The sequence below is a fragment of the Dendrobates tinctorius genome, unplaced genomic scaffold (assembly GCF_039654945.1).
Source record: "Dendrobates tinctorius isolate UK_male_01 unplaced genomic scaffold, ASM3965494v1 ptg000144l, whole genome shotgun sequence".
Classification (NCBI taxonomy): domain Eukaryota; kingdom Metazoa; phylum Chordata; class Amphibia; order Anura; family Dendrobatidae; genus Dendrobates; species Dendrobates tinctorius.
In genome coordinates, this window is record NW_027361811.1 from 8,112,341 (window position 1) to 8,131,163 (window position 18,823).

An 18,823-nucleotide genomic window follows, 5' to 3' on the forward strand; every position below is an offset into this window, starting at 1 on the left:
ATGCCATGCACACGGTCAAGCAGTCAAGTGCCAGAGGTAGCAAAGCAACCCCAAAACATCAGGGAACCTCCGCCATGTTTGACTGTAGGGACCGTGTTTTTTTTCTTTGAATGCCTCTTTTTTTCTCCTGTAAACTCTATGTTGATGCCTTTGCCCAAAAAGCTCTACTTTTGTCTCATCTGACCAGAGAACATTCTTCCAAAACGTTTTAGGCTTTTTCAGGTAAGTTTTGGCAAACTCCAGCCTGGCTTTTTTATGTCTCAGGGTAAGAAGTGGGGTCTTCCTGGGTCTCCTACCATACAGTCCCTTTTCATTCAGACGCCAACGGATAGTACGGGATGACACGGTTGTACCCTCGGACTGCAGGGCAGCTTCAACTTGTTTGGATGTTAGTCGAGGTTCTTTATCCAACATCCGCACAATCTTGCGTTAAAATCTCTTGTCAATTTTTCTTTTCCGTCCACATCTAGGAGGGTTAGCCACAGGGCCATGGGCTTTAAACTTCTTGATGACACTGCGCATGGTAGACACAGGAACATTCAGGTCTTTGGAGATGGACTTGTAGCCTTGAGATTGCTCATGCTTCCTCACAATTTGGTTTCTCAAGTCCTCAGACAGTTCTTTGGTCTTTCTTTTCTCCATGCTCAATGTGGTACACACAAGGACACAGGACAGAGGTTGAGTCAACTTTAATCTATGTCAACTGGCTGCAAGTGTGATTATTATTATTATTATTATTATTTATTGTTAGAGCGCCATTTATTCCATGGCGCTTTACATGTGGGGAGGGGTATACATAAAAACAAGTACAATAATGTTAAACAATACAAGTCATAACTGGTACAGGAGGAGAGAGGACCCTGCCCGCGAAGGCTCACAATCTACAAGGGTTGGTTGAAAATACAGTAGGCGAGGGTAGAGCTGGTCATGCAGCGGTTTGGTCGATCGGTGGTTACTGCAAGTTATAGGCTTGTCGGAAGAGGTGGGTCTTCAGGCTCTTTTTGAAGGTTTCGATGGTAGGTGAGAGTCTGCTATGTTGTGGTAGAGAGTTCCAGAGTAGGGGAGATGCGCGAGAGAAATCTTATATGCGATTGTGGGAAGAGGAGATAAGAGGGGAGTAGAGAAGGAGATCTTGTGAGGATCGGAGGTTGTGTGCAGGAAGGTACCGGGAGACGAGGTCACAGATGTATGGAGGAGACAGGTTGTGGATGGCTTTGTATGTCATGGTTAGGGTTTTGTACTGGAGTCTCTGGGCAATGGGGAGCCAGTGAAGGGATTGACAGAGGGGAGAAGCTGGGGAATAGCGGGGGGACAGGTGTATTAGTCGGGCAGTGGAGTTTAGAATAGATTGGAGGGATTTAGTTATTGCCAACACCTGTTAGGTGCCACAGGTAAGTTACAGGTGCTGTTAATTACACAAATTAGAGAAGCATCACATGATTTTTCGAGCAGTGCCAATACTTTTGTCCACCCTCTTTTTTTATGTTTGGTGTGGCATTATATCCAATTTGACTTTAGGACAATTCTTTTTGTGTTTTTTCATTTAAGACAAATTAAATGAAGATAATAATAACAAGAATTTGTGTTTTCAATAATTTTCAGGAAGAAACTGAGTATTATCTGACAAAATTGCAGGGGTGTCAATACTTTTGGCCACATTTGTATGTTATACTCTGAGATGCTCTGACATTTCAGGAAAAAAAAACACACTATGAAAGGCCAGCTGGGGTCTATCTATGCGTCTCTCATATAGTTTGAGACCAGCCCTGCCTCCATCTCCCCCACTCCCTTTGAGTGATTGGTCTCTCCCATGCGCACTCACAAGTTAATAAGCCCATAGTGGTGCTAATATAAAAAATACTATACCTATGGAAGCCCTGCCACTGTCCTGTACTGCTACTGGGGTTCCTCACCAGCCTTCCACTTTGGTGAGGGCTGTGACATGACCGCTGCAGTCAATAAGTGATCACATTCCGTTTGAACCGTAAGTTACAGTTTCCTAGCTCTTTAACAGAACATGACCCCAGATGCCAAAGTTGGAACAATCAGTGGCCGTTAATTGGCTGAAGCATTTACCTGACTTCCCCAGCTGGAAGCAGATAATCTATATATATGTAAAACTGAATGTATGTATGTGTGTGTGTGTGTATCACCAACCAATCACGAAGCATCTTTCATTTCACCAGAGCTGTTCAAAAGAAGCTGACCTGTGATTGGTTGCTATGAGCAACAGTTTTCCTTGCAACTAATCACTAAGCATCTCTCATTTCACCAGAGCTGGTTAAAAGAAGCTGAGCTGTGATTGGTTGCTATGAGCAAGTTTTCCCACTTGACAACACCTCAGCAGACACTGGGGAGAAATCTAGCATCCCCGGGAAAGTAAGCTCTCCGCCATTGTCTGCCCCCCTGAAAGGAGCAGCGAGCACATGACAGAAATGAATCCCCCCTCCTGTGCCCATATCCCCATCATACATCCTCCATACCAAACCGTCAAAGTGTGAAAAAGCGGATCCGTTGCAGATTTGCAAAAAACTGATGCACCAGATCCGGTTTTTGGACGGATCTGTCGCAGCAGCCAGTGTATGAAATGTAAAGGAACAGAACTCTGGAAAAGGGGAGAGAGAGAGACCCCAGGGTCTCTTAAAGGGATCACTGGTATGGAAGTTAGGGCAAATCCACTCTGCGCTTTGGTACTGACCCCAGGCCTCTCTTAAAGGGATCTCTGGTATGGAAGTCAGGGCAAATCCATCCAGCTCTTTGATTCTGACCCCAGGCCTCTCTTAAAGGGATCCCTGGTATGGAAGTCAGGGCAGTTGCCTTCAAATGCTCTGGTACTGACCCCAGGCTCTCTTAAAGGGATCTCCTGTATGGAAGATAGGGCAAATCCCTCAGCGCTCTGATTCTGACCCCAGAGTTCTATTAAATGGATTATTGGTATGCAAGTAAGGGCAAATCCACTCAGCGCTCTGGTTCTGATCCCAGGCTCTCTTACAGGGATCCCCGGTATGGAAGTTGGGGCAATTCCACTCAGTGCTCTGGTTCTGACCCAAGGCCCCTCTTAAAGGGATCCCCGGTATGGAAGTGAGGGCAAATTCACTCTGAGCTTTGGTCCTGACCCCAGGCCTCTCTTAAAGGGATCCTCGGTATGGAAGTGAGGGCAAATCCACTCTGCACTTTGGTACTGACCGCAGGCCTCTCTTAAAGGGATCCCCGGTATGGAAATTAGGACCGTTCTAGTCAGCGCTCTGGTTCTGACCCCAGACTGACGGGATGATGTGGGATATTAGGGGTAGTAGTCCGGTGGCTCTGGCTGATGGGATGATGTGGGATATTAGGGGGAGGAGTCCGGTGGCTCTGGCTGACGGGATAATGTGGGATATTGGGGGTAGTAGTCCAGTGGCTCTGGCTGACGTGATGATGTGGGATATTAGTGGTAGTAGTCCGGTGGTTCTGGCGGACGGGATAATATGGGATATCGTGGGTAGTAGTCCGGCAGCTGTGACGGGATGATGTGGGATATTAGTGGCAGTTGGCCGGTGGTTCTGGCTAATGGGATGATGTGGGATATTAGGGGTAGTAGTCCGGCGGCTGTGATGGGATGATGTGGGATATTAGGGGTAGTAGTTCGGTGGCACTGGCTGACGGGACGATTTGGGATATTAGGGGTAGTAGTCCTGTAGCTCTGGCTGACGAGATGATGTGGGATATTATAGTGAATGTGGCTATGCAGAGTGGGTGCGGCTCTACACTCGGCTTTATATATATATATATATATATATATATATATATATATATATATATATAGAGAGAGAGAGAGAGAGAAATATAAGAGAATTGGGATCCAGCAAAAAGATGAAAGTTCACCAGCATTATAAAATCTTCTTCTTTATTAATCCATCAAATCATATAAAAAATATATGAGGAACTCCAATCAATTGGTAACATTCCAGCAAGGGACTACATGTTTCAGCACTATGTGCCTTCTTCACGGTCCTATTTGAACTGAGCTCCAACACTGACAATATATCCTCCTTTGTGGAACATATTCAAATGACCCTTAATTAAAAGCAGTGAAACAAACCAGTTAAAAACACCTGAGTAGATGGTTAAAACTCAGTTCAAAAATATTGCTAGAAAAATACATATATTGAACATGTTTTATACATAGACCAATGATATAAACATTTGGTAATAAATCAACAGTGATATGGAATAACTGCCACAAAAAAAAAAAAAAAAAATATCAACATATATGAAAAAATACATCATGTAGTAGGCGCGATCTAAATATCAGAGACAATCACAAATATAACTCTCAAAAGGTATAATATATTAGAGTAGGTTTAAGATAGAGATATAATCTTTTAAAAACTAATATATGCACTCTATCTTTTCAAAAAAAAAAAAAAAATTCCTTCTCTTATTTTCTTACTTAATATTGTGTAATAAGATCCATTCTACTGTTCAATCCGTCAGGAACTCTAGTCTCTAATAAAAAGATCCACCTACTTTCTCTAGAGAGGATTTTACTTTTATAATCACCACCCCTACGTGGTTTTGTAACCAACTCTATTCCCCTAAAGGAAAAGCTTTTTAGATCACCTTTATGCACATTAGCAAAGTGTTTGGAAACCGCAGAGGCTCCTGCAATAGGCAAATTAACTGCATCCGACAAATGTTTTCGCATACGCTGTTTCAATGAATTAGTGGTCCAACCCACATATTGAAGTCCGCAAATATTGCAATCAATAAGATATATTACAGATGTGTCTGACAGGATATCAGGACTCTTCAGACCTACAGATGACTACCCATTCCTGCTACTACATGTGGGGACAAATGACACCGCAAGAAACGACCTGGAAATCATCTGCAGAGACTTTGAAGACTTAGGCAAGAAAGTGAAAGAACTGGGAGCGCAGGTGGTCTTCTCTTCCATCCTCCCAGTGGATGGCCATGGAACAAGGAGGTGGAATAAGATTCTGCAGGTGAACAACTGGCTACGTCGATGGTGCCGTCAGCAACGATTTGGATTTCTGGATCACGGAGTGAACTACTTATACGATGGACTACTTGCTAGAGATGGGGTGCACCTTACGAAGACTGGAAAGCATGTATTTGGAAGTCGCCTTGCTACACTTGTAAGGAGAGCTTTAAACTAGAACAACATGGGAAGGGAAGCAAAAGACCAGAAAAAGCCATACACCTGACAAATGCTATTGAGAACTCTGCTATTAGAAGTGGAAAGGAAGAACAAAGACGAAAGAATCTAATTAATAAAAATATTGGAGAAAGAGAAACCAATCACAAACTAAAATGTTTCTATACTAATGCACAAAGCATGGGCAACAAACAAGGAGAATTGGAACTACTAACACAGGAACAGAAATATGATGTAATTGGAATCACTGAAACTTGGTGGGACAATACACATGATTGGAATACAAGACTAGAAGGATACAACTTATTTGCAAGAAACAGACTTGATAAACGAGGAGGGGGTGTCGCATTGTATGTTCGAAACGCGTATATCTGCACAGAGATTGAAGCTTCAGAGACTGGGAGTTCTGTGGAAACTGTTTGGGTAAGAATACAAGGACAGAACAATGGAAAGGACACCATTGTAGGCATTTACTACAGGCCGCCTGTGCAAGCCGAAGATATAGATGAACTCTTTATGCATCAGATGGCCAAGTTCTCCAAAAAATATGACATAGTTGTCATGGGAGATTTCAACTATCCAGACATTTGTTGGGAATCTCTCTCAGGCAAAACTAACAGGTCAAGGAAATTCTTATCCTCTCTTGCTGACAACTTTATCTTCCAAAAGGTAAGGGAGAAAACAAGGGGAACTGCTACCTTGGATCTAATCCTTATAAACAGGGAGGAAATGGTTGAGGAGGTAAAAGTGGCTGGGACCCTAGGAGGTAGCGACCATGCTATTTTAGAATTTTGGATTACTAGAGGTGGAAGACCTGTGAAGACTCAGACGTCAAGGTTAGATTTCAGAAAGGCAGATTTTAAGGGATTCAGAAAGAGAATTGGAGGGATCCAATGGCTGGATATCCTTAAAGACAAAAATGTCCAGGAAGGATGGGAAATCTTGAAAAATGAAATTCTCAAAGCACAGTTGTTAACAATTCCGAAAAGAGGGAAGAATAGGAAGCATTTAAGGAAACCAGGATGGATGAACACAGAACTTAAGCACATGCTAAAAAGGAAGAAAAAAATGTTTATAAAATGGAAAGAGGGAGGCATATCTAAAGAAGAATATAATGCTGTCTGCAGAACCTGCAGGGCACACATCAGATTAGCTAAAGCTGAAAATGAACTGAGGCTTGCAAGAGATGTCAAAAGCAATAATAAAGGATTTTGGGGATATGTCAAAAGTAAAAGAAAAGTCAAAGATGCTATAGGATTTTTACAGGATGAAAATGATGAAATGGTAAGACAGGATGTTGAGAAGGCTGAACTTTTAAATTCCTATTTTGCATCTGTTTTCTCTCAGAAAGGAAATGCAACATCAACTGTTATTCACTGTCCTATTAAGGGAATAGAAGAATCCAGGATATCTATAAACAGAAAGATAGTGAGGAAACACTTAGCTAACCTAAATGAATTCAAGTCTCCAGGTCCAGATGAATTACACCCCAGAGTACTGAAGGAGATAGCAGAAGAAATTTTTGAACCCCTCTCCATAATCTTTGAAAATTCTTGGAGAACAGGAGAAGTGCCAGAAGACTGGAGAAGAGCAAATGTTGTTCCTATCTTCAAAAAGGGGAAGAAGGTGGACCCAGGCAACTATAGGCCGGTGAGTCTGACTTCTATACCAGGAAAGATCTTTGAACAAATTATTAAACAACATGTATGTCAATACCTGGATAAGAATGAAGTGATTAAACAGAGTCAGCATGGGTTTCTAACTAATAAGTCATGTCAGACTAACTTAATTTCCTTCTATGACGGTATCACTGATTGGGTGGATCAAGGAAATGCTGTAGATATAGTATATCTTGACTTCAGCAAAGCATTTGACAAAGTCTCTCATACAATCCTTATTGAAAAAATGACTAAGTATGGAATGGACAAGGCAACTGTTAGGTGGATTCATAACTGGCTTAGTGATCGGACCCAAAGAGTGGTCGTAAATGGCTGCACATCCAGTTGGAAGAATGTCTCAAGTGGGGTACCACAGGGCTCTGTCCTGGGCCCTGTATTGTTCAACATCTTTATCAACGATTTAGATGAAGGAATTGAGGGTAAACTGATTAAATTTGCTGATGACACAAAGCTAGGAGGGATAGCTAATACTAGAGAAGAGAGAGAGAGGATTCAAAAAGATTTAAATAAACTGGAGAAGTGGGCAGCAACTAACAGAATGGTTTTTAACAGGGAGAAATGCAAAGTACTACATCTGGGCAATAAAAATGAAAAAAGCATATATAGAATGGGAGGAATAGGGCTAAGTGACAGCACATGTGAAAAAGACTTGGGTATACTAATAGATCACAGACTGAATATGAGTCAACAGTGTGATGCAGCAGCAAAAAAGGCAAATGCAATTCTAGGATGTATTAACAGAAGCATACAGTCTAGATCACGTGAAGTCATTATTTCCCTCTACTCCTCTTTGGTCAGACCTCATCTGGAATATTGTGTCCAGTTTTGGGCACCACATTTTAAAAAAGACATCAACAAACTGGAGCAAGTTCAGAAAAGAGCGACCAGAATGGTGACCGGTCTGCAAACCCTGTCTTATGAGGAAAGGTTGCAGGATTTGGGAATGTTTAGTTTGCAAAAGAGAAGACTGAGAGGAGACTTAATAGCTGTCTACAAATATCTAAAGGGCTGTCACATTGTAGAAGGATCAACTTTATTCTCATTTGCACAAGGAAAGACTAGAAGCAATGGGATGAAACTGAATGGGAAGAGACACAGATTAGATATTAGAAAAAACTTTTTGACAGTTAGAGTGATCAATGAGTGGAACAGGCTGCCACGAGAAGTGGTGAGTTCTCCTTCAATGGAAGTCTTCAAACAGAGGCTGGACAGACATCTGACTGGGATGATTTAGCGAATCCTGCTTTGAGCAGGGGGTTGGACCAGATGGCCCAGGAGGTCCCTTCCAACTCTACGATTCTATGATTCTATGATTCTATGATTTTCTGTATTACAATTAATAAAAGAAAAAATCTCAAAGTTTTTTCCATTTTTTTATAGAAGAAAATGTTTTTGTTTTAACAATATATTTGCAACACTTACAAATTTTTGCACCACAACCATAACAGCCTACAGTTTTCATCCAATTTTGTTTCAATTTTTTGTCTGGATCAGTAAATAAGCTTGCCGTCAACATAGATCCTATAGTAGGAGCTCTCCTCGCAACAAATTTAATTGAATTTTTTTTAGTATTTCTTTCAATTCACCACTTTGTTCTAAAATGGGTAAATGTTTTTTAATAATGGAGACTATTTCTTGATACTGTGGACTAAATTTAGTGCTGAAAACTATACCCAAATCATTGTTATGTTCTTTGATATTTTTATATTCCAACAATTCCTGTCTATTTAAATTATCTACTATGCCTCTCGCTCTTTTTAGAGACCAGTTTGGGTAACCCCTGGATTTTAATCTTTTTGCCAAAAATTCAGATTCTTTCATATAGGTATCTTTTTCTGTACTATTTCTTTTTGTTCGAATCAGTTCACCTGTGGGTATATTCCTAATTACATGGTTGGCGTGACATGAGTTTGCCATCAATATACTATTCACAGCTGTAGATTTGCGATAAGGTTCCACCAACACTTTTTTTTTCGATTTGAATCTATTTTCAAGGTCAAATCAAGAAAATTAATTGACAGCTCATTCATGTGGCATGTAAATTTGAGATTGAAACTATTGTTATTTAAATATGAAAAAAAGGAAGATGCTAAATCCTTGTTCCCCCTCCACACAAAAACTAAATCATCAATGAAGCGTCCCAACCAAAAAATGTTATGTCTAAATGGATTGTTAAAATGAAAAATATACCTCTCCTCCCATACTGACATAGTTAAATTTGCTAAAGACGGTGAGAATTTGGCCCCCATGCTCACTCCCTGTATCTGCAAATAATATTTCTCATCAAAAACAAAATAATAATGAGTGAGCAAAAAATTAGTTGCAAGCAATAAAAAATGTTGAATTTCAAATGTATACTCACTGTATTTAGATAGGTAATATCTGAGGCTCTCCAATGCAACAGAATGTGGAATTGATGGATATAATCCAATAACATCACATGAAAGCCACAGAAAATCATTCCCCCATTCTATTTTTTCTACCATGTTAATAGCTGCTTTGCTATCTCTCAAGTGACTAGGAGTTAAAGCCACCAGGGGCAGTTATTCCATATCACTGTTGATTTATTACCAAATGTTTATATCATTGGTTTATGTATAAAACATGTTCAATATATGTATTTTTCTAGCAATATTTTTGAACTGAGTTTTAACCATCTACTCAGGTGTTTTTAACTGGTTTGTTTCACTGCTTTTAATTAAGGGTCATTTGAATATGTTCCACAAAGGAGGATATATTGTCAGTGTTGGAGCTCAGTTCAAATAGGACCGTGAAGAAGGCACATAGTGCTGAAACATGTAGTCCCTTGCTGGAATGTTACCAATTGATTGGAGTTCCTCATATATTTTTTATATGATTTGATGGATTAATAAAGAAGAAGATTTTATAATGCTGGTGAACTTTCATCTTTTTGCTGGATCCCAATTCTCTTATATTTCTATTTGTTGGGGCACACTCCCTGCCTGGATCCGTGCAGAATATAAGGTGAACACCGACTATTGCATTAAGAGGAACTCCTTTATGGTGAGCTGGCTATATGTTTTTTACATTGTTTGAATATATATATATATATATATATATATATATATATATATAATTATAATTGTTAGAACTAACCGTAGTTAGTTACTATGCCCGGGCAGCGCCGGGCTCTTCAGTTAGTAATAATAATAATTTTATTTATATAGCGGCAACATATTCCGCAGTGCTTTACATTTTAGAGGGGACTTGTACAGACAATAGACATAACAGCATAACAGTAATCACATAGATCATAACAGATACCAAGAGGAATGAGGACCCTGCTCGCAAGCTTACAATCTATGAGGAAAAAAAGGGAGACACCAAAGGTGGGTGGTAACAGTCGCCTTCATTATTCAGACCAGCCATAGTGTTGAGTATGTAACAGTACGGACACAGAGGGATAATAGATGCATAAAGCATGTGGGAACATGATGCTGGGAACCTGGTTATGGTAAAACTTTTGACTGGGCCACCCAGGGATAGTTAGGTTAATGTGTTGAGGCGGTAGGCCAGTCTGAATAAATGCGTTTTTAGGGCATGCTTAAAATTGTAGGGATTGGGGACTAATCGTATTAACCTGAGTAGTGCATTCCAAAGAATTGGCGCAGCACGTGTAAAATCTTGGAGACTGGAGTGGGAGATTCTGATTATTGAGGATGCTAACCTCAGGTCATCAGCAGAACGGAGGGCACGGGTAGGATTGTAGACTGAGATGATAGAGGAGATATAGGCTGGAGCTGAGTCGTGAGTGCTTTGTGGGTGAGGGTAATAAGTTTGTACTGGATTCTGGAGTGGATGGGTAACCAGTGTAAGGACTGGCACAAGGTATAGGCATCGGTGTAACGATTGGTGAGGAATATGATCCCAGCTGCAGCATTTAAGACACATTGGAGGGGGGAGAGTTGGGTAAGAGGGAGACTGATTAGTAGAGAGTTACAATAGGCCAGACGAGAATGAATAAGAGAAACAGTAAGAGTTTTTGCAGAATCAAAAGTAAGAAAAGATCGAATTCTGGAAATTTTTTGAGATGCAGATAACAAGAGCGAGCCAGTGATCGAATGTGGGGGGTGAATGAAAGCAGATGCCAGGAGTCAGGCGGGGACATAGGCAGCAGTAACAAAGAGCAGCAATATTCTGCTTTTTATGGTGCCACAACCATAGGCGTATTTATAAACTAATTTAAAGGCATATCCCCATCTCTCACATTTATGTCATTTAAACATGATTTGCTACATATTTATAGTAGATACGGGTCCTACTAATATGATCTGAATGTATCTTGCGATGATGTGTACTGCTGGCAGTAGAAGTGCTCGTGTTGCTCATGCATTTGTATGAGAATTCGGACCATCTTTCCATTGACACATGGCACATGTCAATGCCCCATTCTGGAGGAAGACTCTGATCCTATTTGGAGCTAGATTTATGGCATATCCTGTGGACATGCCATAAATATAAGAGGTGGGACTTTTCCTTCCCAGATGTATTCCCATCTTATTTAAATGAGTAAGGCTTTCACTAGCCGAAACGCGTAGGTAAATTATTGGGCTGCTGAATGATGTGAACATTGTCAGCAGTTGTTTAAGATGAACAAACAAACGTGGATTTTACTCACCTCTGTCTACATGATCCCCCTGGAATTATCTTTTCCTGCTCTGTCTTCAAGCCACACCCTGGGCTGTTCCATGCGGGATAATGAACTGCATCCATCTGTTATTTCAACGGTCAGCTGACTCTCCCCGAATCCCTTGTTTTCAAACTACTTAAATAGAACTATACAGGTTCAAATTCCATATGTAAGTAAAAGAAGAGCATGTTAAAGGTGATAGGCTCATGGATGTTAGCTAACACAGGTAACAGTCATCGATGAAAAGCGAAAACTATAGTATATTTGGGCTGCGCCTGCGACTGCTCCTTTCTAGTTATAGGGGCAAAGCACTCAGCTGTCCTCCAGTCATGTCTACTGTTCAGTAGATTGATGTCCTGCTTAGCTCGCGAATTTGGTGAGCAGGACATCAATCCACTGAAGAGTGAACATGATTGGAGAACATTCGTGACTGCGGAGTACTGCAACCCACCCACCCCAATAACTGAAAAAGTCACCTAACATGATCTGCTTTTATTTACACATGGAATCTGGATCCGTCAGGTTCCCTCTAAAGTAGTGGACAAACCCTTTAACCAGTGTCTAGACTTGTAATGGAAGTAGATTTGCACTGATAAAACCCATTGTTGGAAAAAGAAAGGTAAACAAAAGGGAGCGGGGATTTACTATTAATGCTCAACAACCTTGTTGAGTGTTACTAGTAAATCCCCCCTCCCTTTTGTTTACCTTTCTTTTTCCAACACTGGGTTTTATCAGTGTGAATCTATTTCCAGTACATTTCTATCTATTTTGGCAACCCTGTGGTTATTGCCTAGAATCGCAGCAGATTTAAACCCAGACACACACCAGCTCCACTAAATCCTTCATTTAGTGTTTAGACTTCTTCATTCTGAAAATCGTGAAGGTCCCTGCAGTTGGACCTAAATTACTATAAACTGAATGGATGGTTGATGTAATTTTGTCAATTTTAACCTGGGAACTAAAGAGGCATAGGGGAGTATGATATTTGTACATGAGTACAGAAATGAATCATTTTAATTTCTGCATACCGGTTTCTGAAATGTGTATCCATACAGACCAGAGCAGGAGTAGAGATGATCTGGTTGGCTTTTAGTGTCTTGCAGTATGCTTTCAGGAGAGAGTTATGATTTTCCGTAAAAACACGCCTGTACATTATGCATTAAAACATAATGTAGAACAGCTTGTAACTGTACAGTACATTACATGAGATCCAATAGCCAGATTTTTATATAACTTCTTGCTCAATTTGACCCTGTGTCTTCTGCCTGATTGGCGTCACATACTGTAGATTTTATTTAGAAGTGTAACTTGTGTTTCTAGTCGTTCCCAAGAACACTGAATGATGCAGGCATGGGCTGGCTCAATGGGGAGCCGATTAACCCCATGTGGGCCATCCTGCCTACCACGGAAGACCCCTCCTCCTGCCTACCATAGCACAGCATTGCACAGATCATGTGATCCACATCCATAGCACCGGACTGTTTACTGCTGTGCTAGGTATATGAATAGGTCTGACACCTCTGTAAGAGAGGTATCGCCACAGCGCACCCTAGCCTAGATCCGCTATGCACTGGTCAGTGGTTCCATATCCTCGGGACTGCAATCCTTCCTTACCTTACCATGTTAGTGATAGGGTTGGGGGTCAGACTGACACCTGATAAACAACAATGCCTCTTCTAACTCCTGCAGAGGTGTCAGTCCAGTTTCAATAATTCCCACCAGCGCAGCAATAGAATGAGAGTATGTGGTGCTGTGGATCTTCTCTTCACCCTCCTAGAATGCAGAAGCACTACCTATCGGCGGGGTACACTAACAGGTGACCCTGCCACTATCAACTGATGGACACACAACGCAAACGCGTTTTCTCATGCACTTAATAACAATGCGCATATTATTATGATGCATTGACCTTTTGCCGTTCACTTCCTGTAACAGTGAGGAACCATCTTTCCCCATTCATGGGCCCCACCTGCTGACCTGAAGGTGCTCACTATGATCCTCCTTCTATTCGCTTCAGTTTCTGGCTGTGTTTCTTGGTCATAAGAGGAGAACTTATGCTGACACATGCTGCAGTGAAGTGCCGCGGTGGGACAATGGCACATAGTCTCATAGATACAGCAGTGTTGTTCTGCTGTGAGAAACCAGCCAAGTAAAATAACCCTGACAGTGTTCCAGACTCTCCATGAAAAATGGATATTTGCACCACAAAATAGCAGATAGCTATTATCAGATTCATGCTGTTTTACCCTGAAACTCTGGAGCATTTTAAGGGAAACCTACTATTATACTTATGTGTCTTGGATGACTAGTCCTAGACAGGTCACCAGCAATCTTCTGCCCACTATGATCAAGTTGACTGCAAGATCTTTTGGAGAACATAGGAAGATACCAGTCAGTCGAAAGAATCTGGGTGTGCAGAAGACGCTGGGGACCCAACTTGTCTTGGAGAAACTGAAATCAGACAGCACTCAGCCCAGTGTTATACTATGGGGCAGAGCAGATGTGCGATTGTTTTTTTTCCACCCAAGTCTATGTCATGTAGTGACAGAGTTAATATACTCGCCTGCCACTTCTCTCCCTGGTGTCCAGCTCCATTCTCCTCTTCTCAGTGACGTCGCCCCTCTGCAGACTCTCTGGGTCACAATGTGCTCTGCGTCACAGTGAAGTCGCTCTAAGGAACATCAGAATGAGCCTGCGTAGGATTACATTGTAAAAGAGGCTTCCAGCTCATGCATAGAGGGAGCCGGCTAGTAGCAATTGTCAGGGCCGGACTGGGACAAAAAAGCAGCCCTGCCACAAAGACTCTACCAGCCCACAAACTATAACACTCCTCAACCCGATCAGGGAATTTTTGCTTTACTTTGTCATCCCCTCATCACTCTCCTAAAAGGAGATATTTGAAGAGCCACATGTGAATGGCACCACAGTGTGTATGATCGACCACAGCTGCATTTACATGGTGCTCTACAGAGTTCCGATTTTCAGGATCATGAAGGTCCCAGCAGTCGGATCTCCAGGAATTGGAAAGTTATCCAGAGGAGAGGGGATTACTTGGGATAATCCATTTAAACAACTTTTCCAATATTTTATTTTTATTTGGCCATAGTAATATTAAAAATACTAAACCGATATTGACCCTCGCAAAGTCCAATGTCGACAGGAGAAGTGGTACTGTGCAGTTCATACAGGGCCGGCTCCAAGTTTTTGTGGGCCCTGGGTAAAAGTCTCAGTGGGGCTCTTTAACACGTACCACAATTCCTAATGCACAGATACAGCAAAGAAATATAGGTATACAATGCCAAAGATTTCACTTATTACATTACATGACTGATATCTATTGTACATTTTACAATAGGTCAGAAACCAGAAAGTATTGTCCTCCATACACTATTATGGGCACCACATAGCGCTCCATACAGAATAACATGCCCCATATATTGGTCCATACAGTATAATGAGCCCCATATATTGCTCCACACAGTATAATGAGCTCCATATATTGCTCCATACAGTATTATGGGTACCACATAGTCCTCCATACAGTATTATGGGCACCACATAGTCCTTCATACAGTATTATGGGCACCACATAGTCCTCCATACAGAATAATGAGCCCCATATATTGCTCCATACAGTATTATGGGCACCACATAATGCTTCATACAGAATGAGCCCCATATAATGCTCCATACAGAATGAGCCCCATATATTGCTCCATTCAGAATGAGCCCCATGTATTGCTCCATACACTGTAATGAGCCCCATATAATGCTCCATACAGAATAATGAGCCCCATATAATGCTCCATTCAGAAAAGGGAGTCCCATATAATGCTCCATACAGTATTATGGGTACCGCATAGTGCTCCATACAGTATACTGAGCCCCATACATTGCTTCATACAGCATTATGAGTACCATATAATGCTCCATACAGAATAATGGGCCACATATAATGCTCCATACAGAATGAGCCCCATATATTTCTCCATTCAGAATAACGAGCCCCCATATATTGCTCCATACACTGTAATGAGCCCCATATAGTGCTCCATTCAGAAAAATGAGCCCCATATAATGCTCCATACAGAATAATGAGCCCCATATATTGCTCCATACAGAATAATGAGCCCCATATATTGCTCCGGAATGGTTAGATTTGCTTCTACAACCCTTGGTTCAGAGGGTCCCTGGTTTTATTAGAAACAGTACAGAAGTATTAAATTCAATGGATGGTTTAATCTGGGATTCCAAATTCTCATGGATAACTACTGATGTTGTTTCATCGATTCCACACACAGTAGCAATTAGCGCATTAAAATTTCATCCACAAAAATATAGTAATTTCTCGTGTGACTTCCAGGATTTTATCTTGGATGTCACTTTTTTGTTGATTTCCAACAATTATTTTATATTCAATGAGAATTACTATATACAAGTGAATGGCGTATCCATGGGAGCTAAATATTCCCCTTCTCTAGCAAATCTTGTTATGAGTTGGTGGGAAGAAATGTATATCTACAATCTTGATAATCCTTACACTGATTGTATACAGTTTTACGGTAGATACATTGATGATATTGTCATCATTTGGAAATCAGATATAATAACAGTACAGAAGTTTGATGCGTATATCAATTGCAACTCTCTGAACCTAAAATTTCTAACACGACATGAAAAGACCACTACTGATTTTTTGGATTTAAATCTGACTGGCATACCTAATAAATCCGTTATTACTTGTACATATCGCAAGGAGACAGCTGGGAACACAATTCTCCATGCAAAAAGTCATCACCCCAGGCACACAATTAAGGGTATTCCTGTGGGTGAAATGACGCGTGCGAAGAGAAATTGTAGTTGTCCCTCTGATTATAAAAAAGAAGTTTCTGACATTAGACAACGTTTGGGTAGGAGAGGTTATGATCGATGGAGTCTGGATAGGGCTGAAAAGATTGTTTCAAAAAAATCTAGTTTTAAAGACTCGCACAAATTGTCCAAAAATTCTGCTAATCCTATAACAATGGTGTTACAATTTAGTAATCAGTTTTCCAATATTAAAAAAATAGTTGAGGATAACTTGGCAATTTTAAAAGAAGATCCAGATATTGAAAAAATAATAAAAAAAGGACTAAGGATAGTTTCCAGAAAAGCACCATCCTTAAAAAACAGTTTATCACCAAGTTTTCTTTGTACTCGGCAAGAACATACAGGCAATTGGTTGAAAACTAGAGGTTTTTTCAAATGTGCTGCCAGTCAATGCAAGATGTGTACCTATTCCAAAAGGTGTGATAAATTTGGAGATTTTGATGACAGTAATCTATTTGACATCAAAGATTTTATAAACTGCAACACCAAAAATGTAGTTTATATCATGGAATGTGCTTCATGCCGACTAAAATATGTGGGTAGCACAAAACGCACGTTAAAAACTAGGATTAGAGAGCACATTCTTGATATAGAGAATGCTAATATGAATAGAAACATATCGCAGCTCTCCCGACATTTTATTGAGACTCATAGTAAAAAACTGGACTCATTAAAAGTATATGGGATTGAGAAAGTCCACAATCGGATTAGAGGTGGGGACCTAGAACCTGTGCTTAGGAATAGGGAGGCATGGTGGATGTTCAAATTAAACACCAGTATGCCACGAGGCTTGAATAAGAGAAAAGACACCATGCTCTTTTATTAGATTAGCATTTATCAACCCTTTCCTCTTTGAAACATCTATCTTATCACGTTTATAATGAATCTTCATGTTCTGATTAAACATATACTAAAATATGTGGAAATATGGCAGAGTTTTTTTGCTAGGTTTTTCATGGGGTATTTTTTGTGCACAGAACTGTATTTTCATGCCGATTTTCGAATCTGCATGTTTAAAATATAAAAACCAAAATATTCGACATAGTTTTATGTTGTACAGTTACTTAAGAAATACTTCATTTATTTGGGAAAGTCTATGACAATAATCTTTCTATATATGCATTAGAACGGTTTTTTTCAGTGCATGAAGTTTTTTTTTTTTTTTCAGATATAAACTAAAAATTAAATATAACAAAAAAAAGTTTATGATAACGACTTTTCAATAAATGCATCAGAACGGATTTTTATGATTGGTGTATGATGGGGAATAAAAGAATTAAATGTTTTTTTGGCTGTGCATATAACCAAAAAAATCATAACACTGCAAAAAATTCTTTAGAACAGTGCAAATTGGAGTTTTTTTTATCTCCCCTTTAAACGAACATATTATGGCTGTGTGCACATTTGGTGCGCTAATTGAAATAATCCCTGAAAAAATCTTTTCAATTTTAAAAAATTTATTTATTTTTTTCAGAAAATTTTTTTTCAAAAAGTTCCCCCCCCCCCCTTCTTTGTATACATGTGTATACTAAAAATGTTCTGTTGTGCTAAAATTAACATTGCACAAAAAAGAAATAAAAATTTAACATGTAATTGAAAACCGCATGCATTTTGAAAAAAATTGTATCTATATGAATTTTACTGTTGTGAATGGTTGCAACATTGAGATCTGTTATGTTTCTCTTCTATTTCAGAAGTTTGCTTCATTTTTTCATGGATAATAACAAGAGAATAATGAATAAAAATTAAGAAATAAAATAAAGATAAAATACTACTAAAGGCGATACTATTGTATCTTAATGAATCAAATTGTTATATGTAATTGTGATTGTTAGTTTTCTCTCTATTTGTTTTATATTTGTTTTAATTAATTATTTAACCGGTGTGTAGACCGGACAGAGTATATAAGATCTACCCATGGACAAAGCTGCGTATCATGACTAAGAGTGCCTAGCCACTCAAAACGCGTAGATCGATCGCATGCCTTGTAACGCATGCTGGCTTTTAAACCTCATTTCTATTGAGTGAATAAAGAATATTTTTCACTACATCGTGGAGCTGGACAAAGTTTTTTCCCATTGCCTTGGATTGTGCGTTTTGACACAGCAGTCTCGTGCTCCGATGTTGGAATGCCGTATCTGGTGAGCTGGATTTGTATCCTGATACAGAATGAGCCCCATATATTTCTCCAGAATAACGAGCCCCCATATATTGCTCCATACACTGTAATGAGCCCCATATAGTGCTCCATTCAGAAAAATGAGCCCCATATAATGCTCCATACAGAATAATGAGCCCCATATATTGCTCCATACAGAATAATGAGCCCCATATATTGCTCCAGTCAGAAAAGGGAGCCCCATATAATGCTTCATACAGTATTATGGGTACCGCATAGTGCTCCATACAGTATTATGGGTACCGCATAGTGCTCCATACAGAATAATGAGCCCCGTATAATGC

General features: G+C 40.0%; 1 protein-coding gene across 7 annotated transcripts in view; it reads left to right on the top strand.

Moving 5' to 3' along the window:
• AGTPBP1 (ATP/GTP binding carboxypeptidase 1) overlaps positions 1 to 18,823 on the top strand; it is a 261,694-nt gene that overhangs the window by 227,878 nt on the left and 14,993 nt on the right. The window contains exon 26 of one of the 7 annotated variants that reach the window (XM_073546006.1): positions 18,055 to 18,410. The exons of the other annotated variants lie outside the window; for them this stretch is intronic. Within the exon in view, the coding sequence (XP_073402107.1) occupies positions 18,055 to 18,109 (55 nt within the window). The 3' untranslated portion in view covers positions 18,110 to 18,410. Of the gene's footprint in view, positions 1 to 18,054; positions 18,411 to 18,823 lie in introns of those variants that run through there. 7 annotated transcript variants of the gene reach the window in all.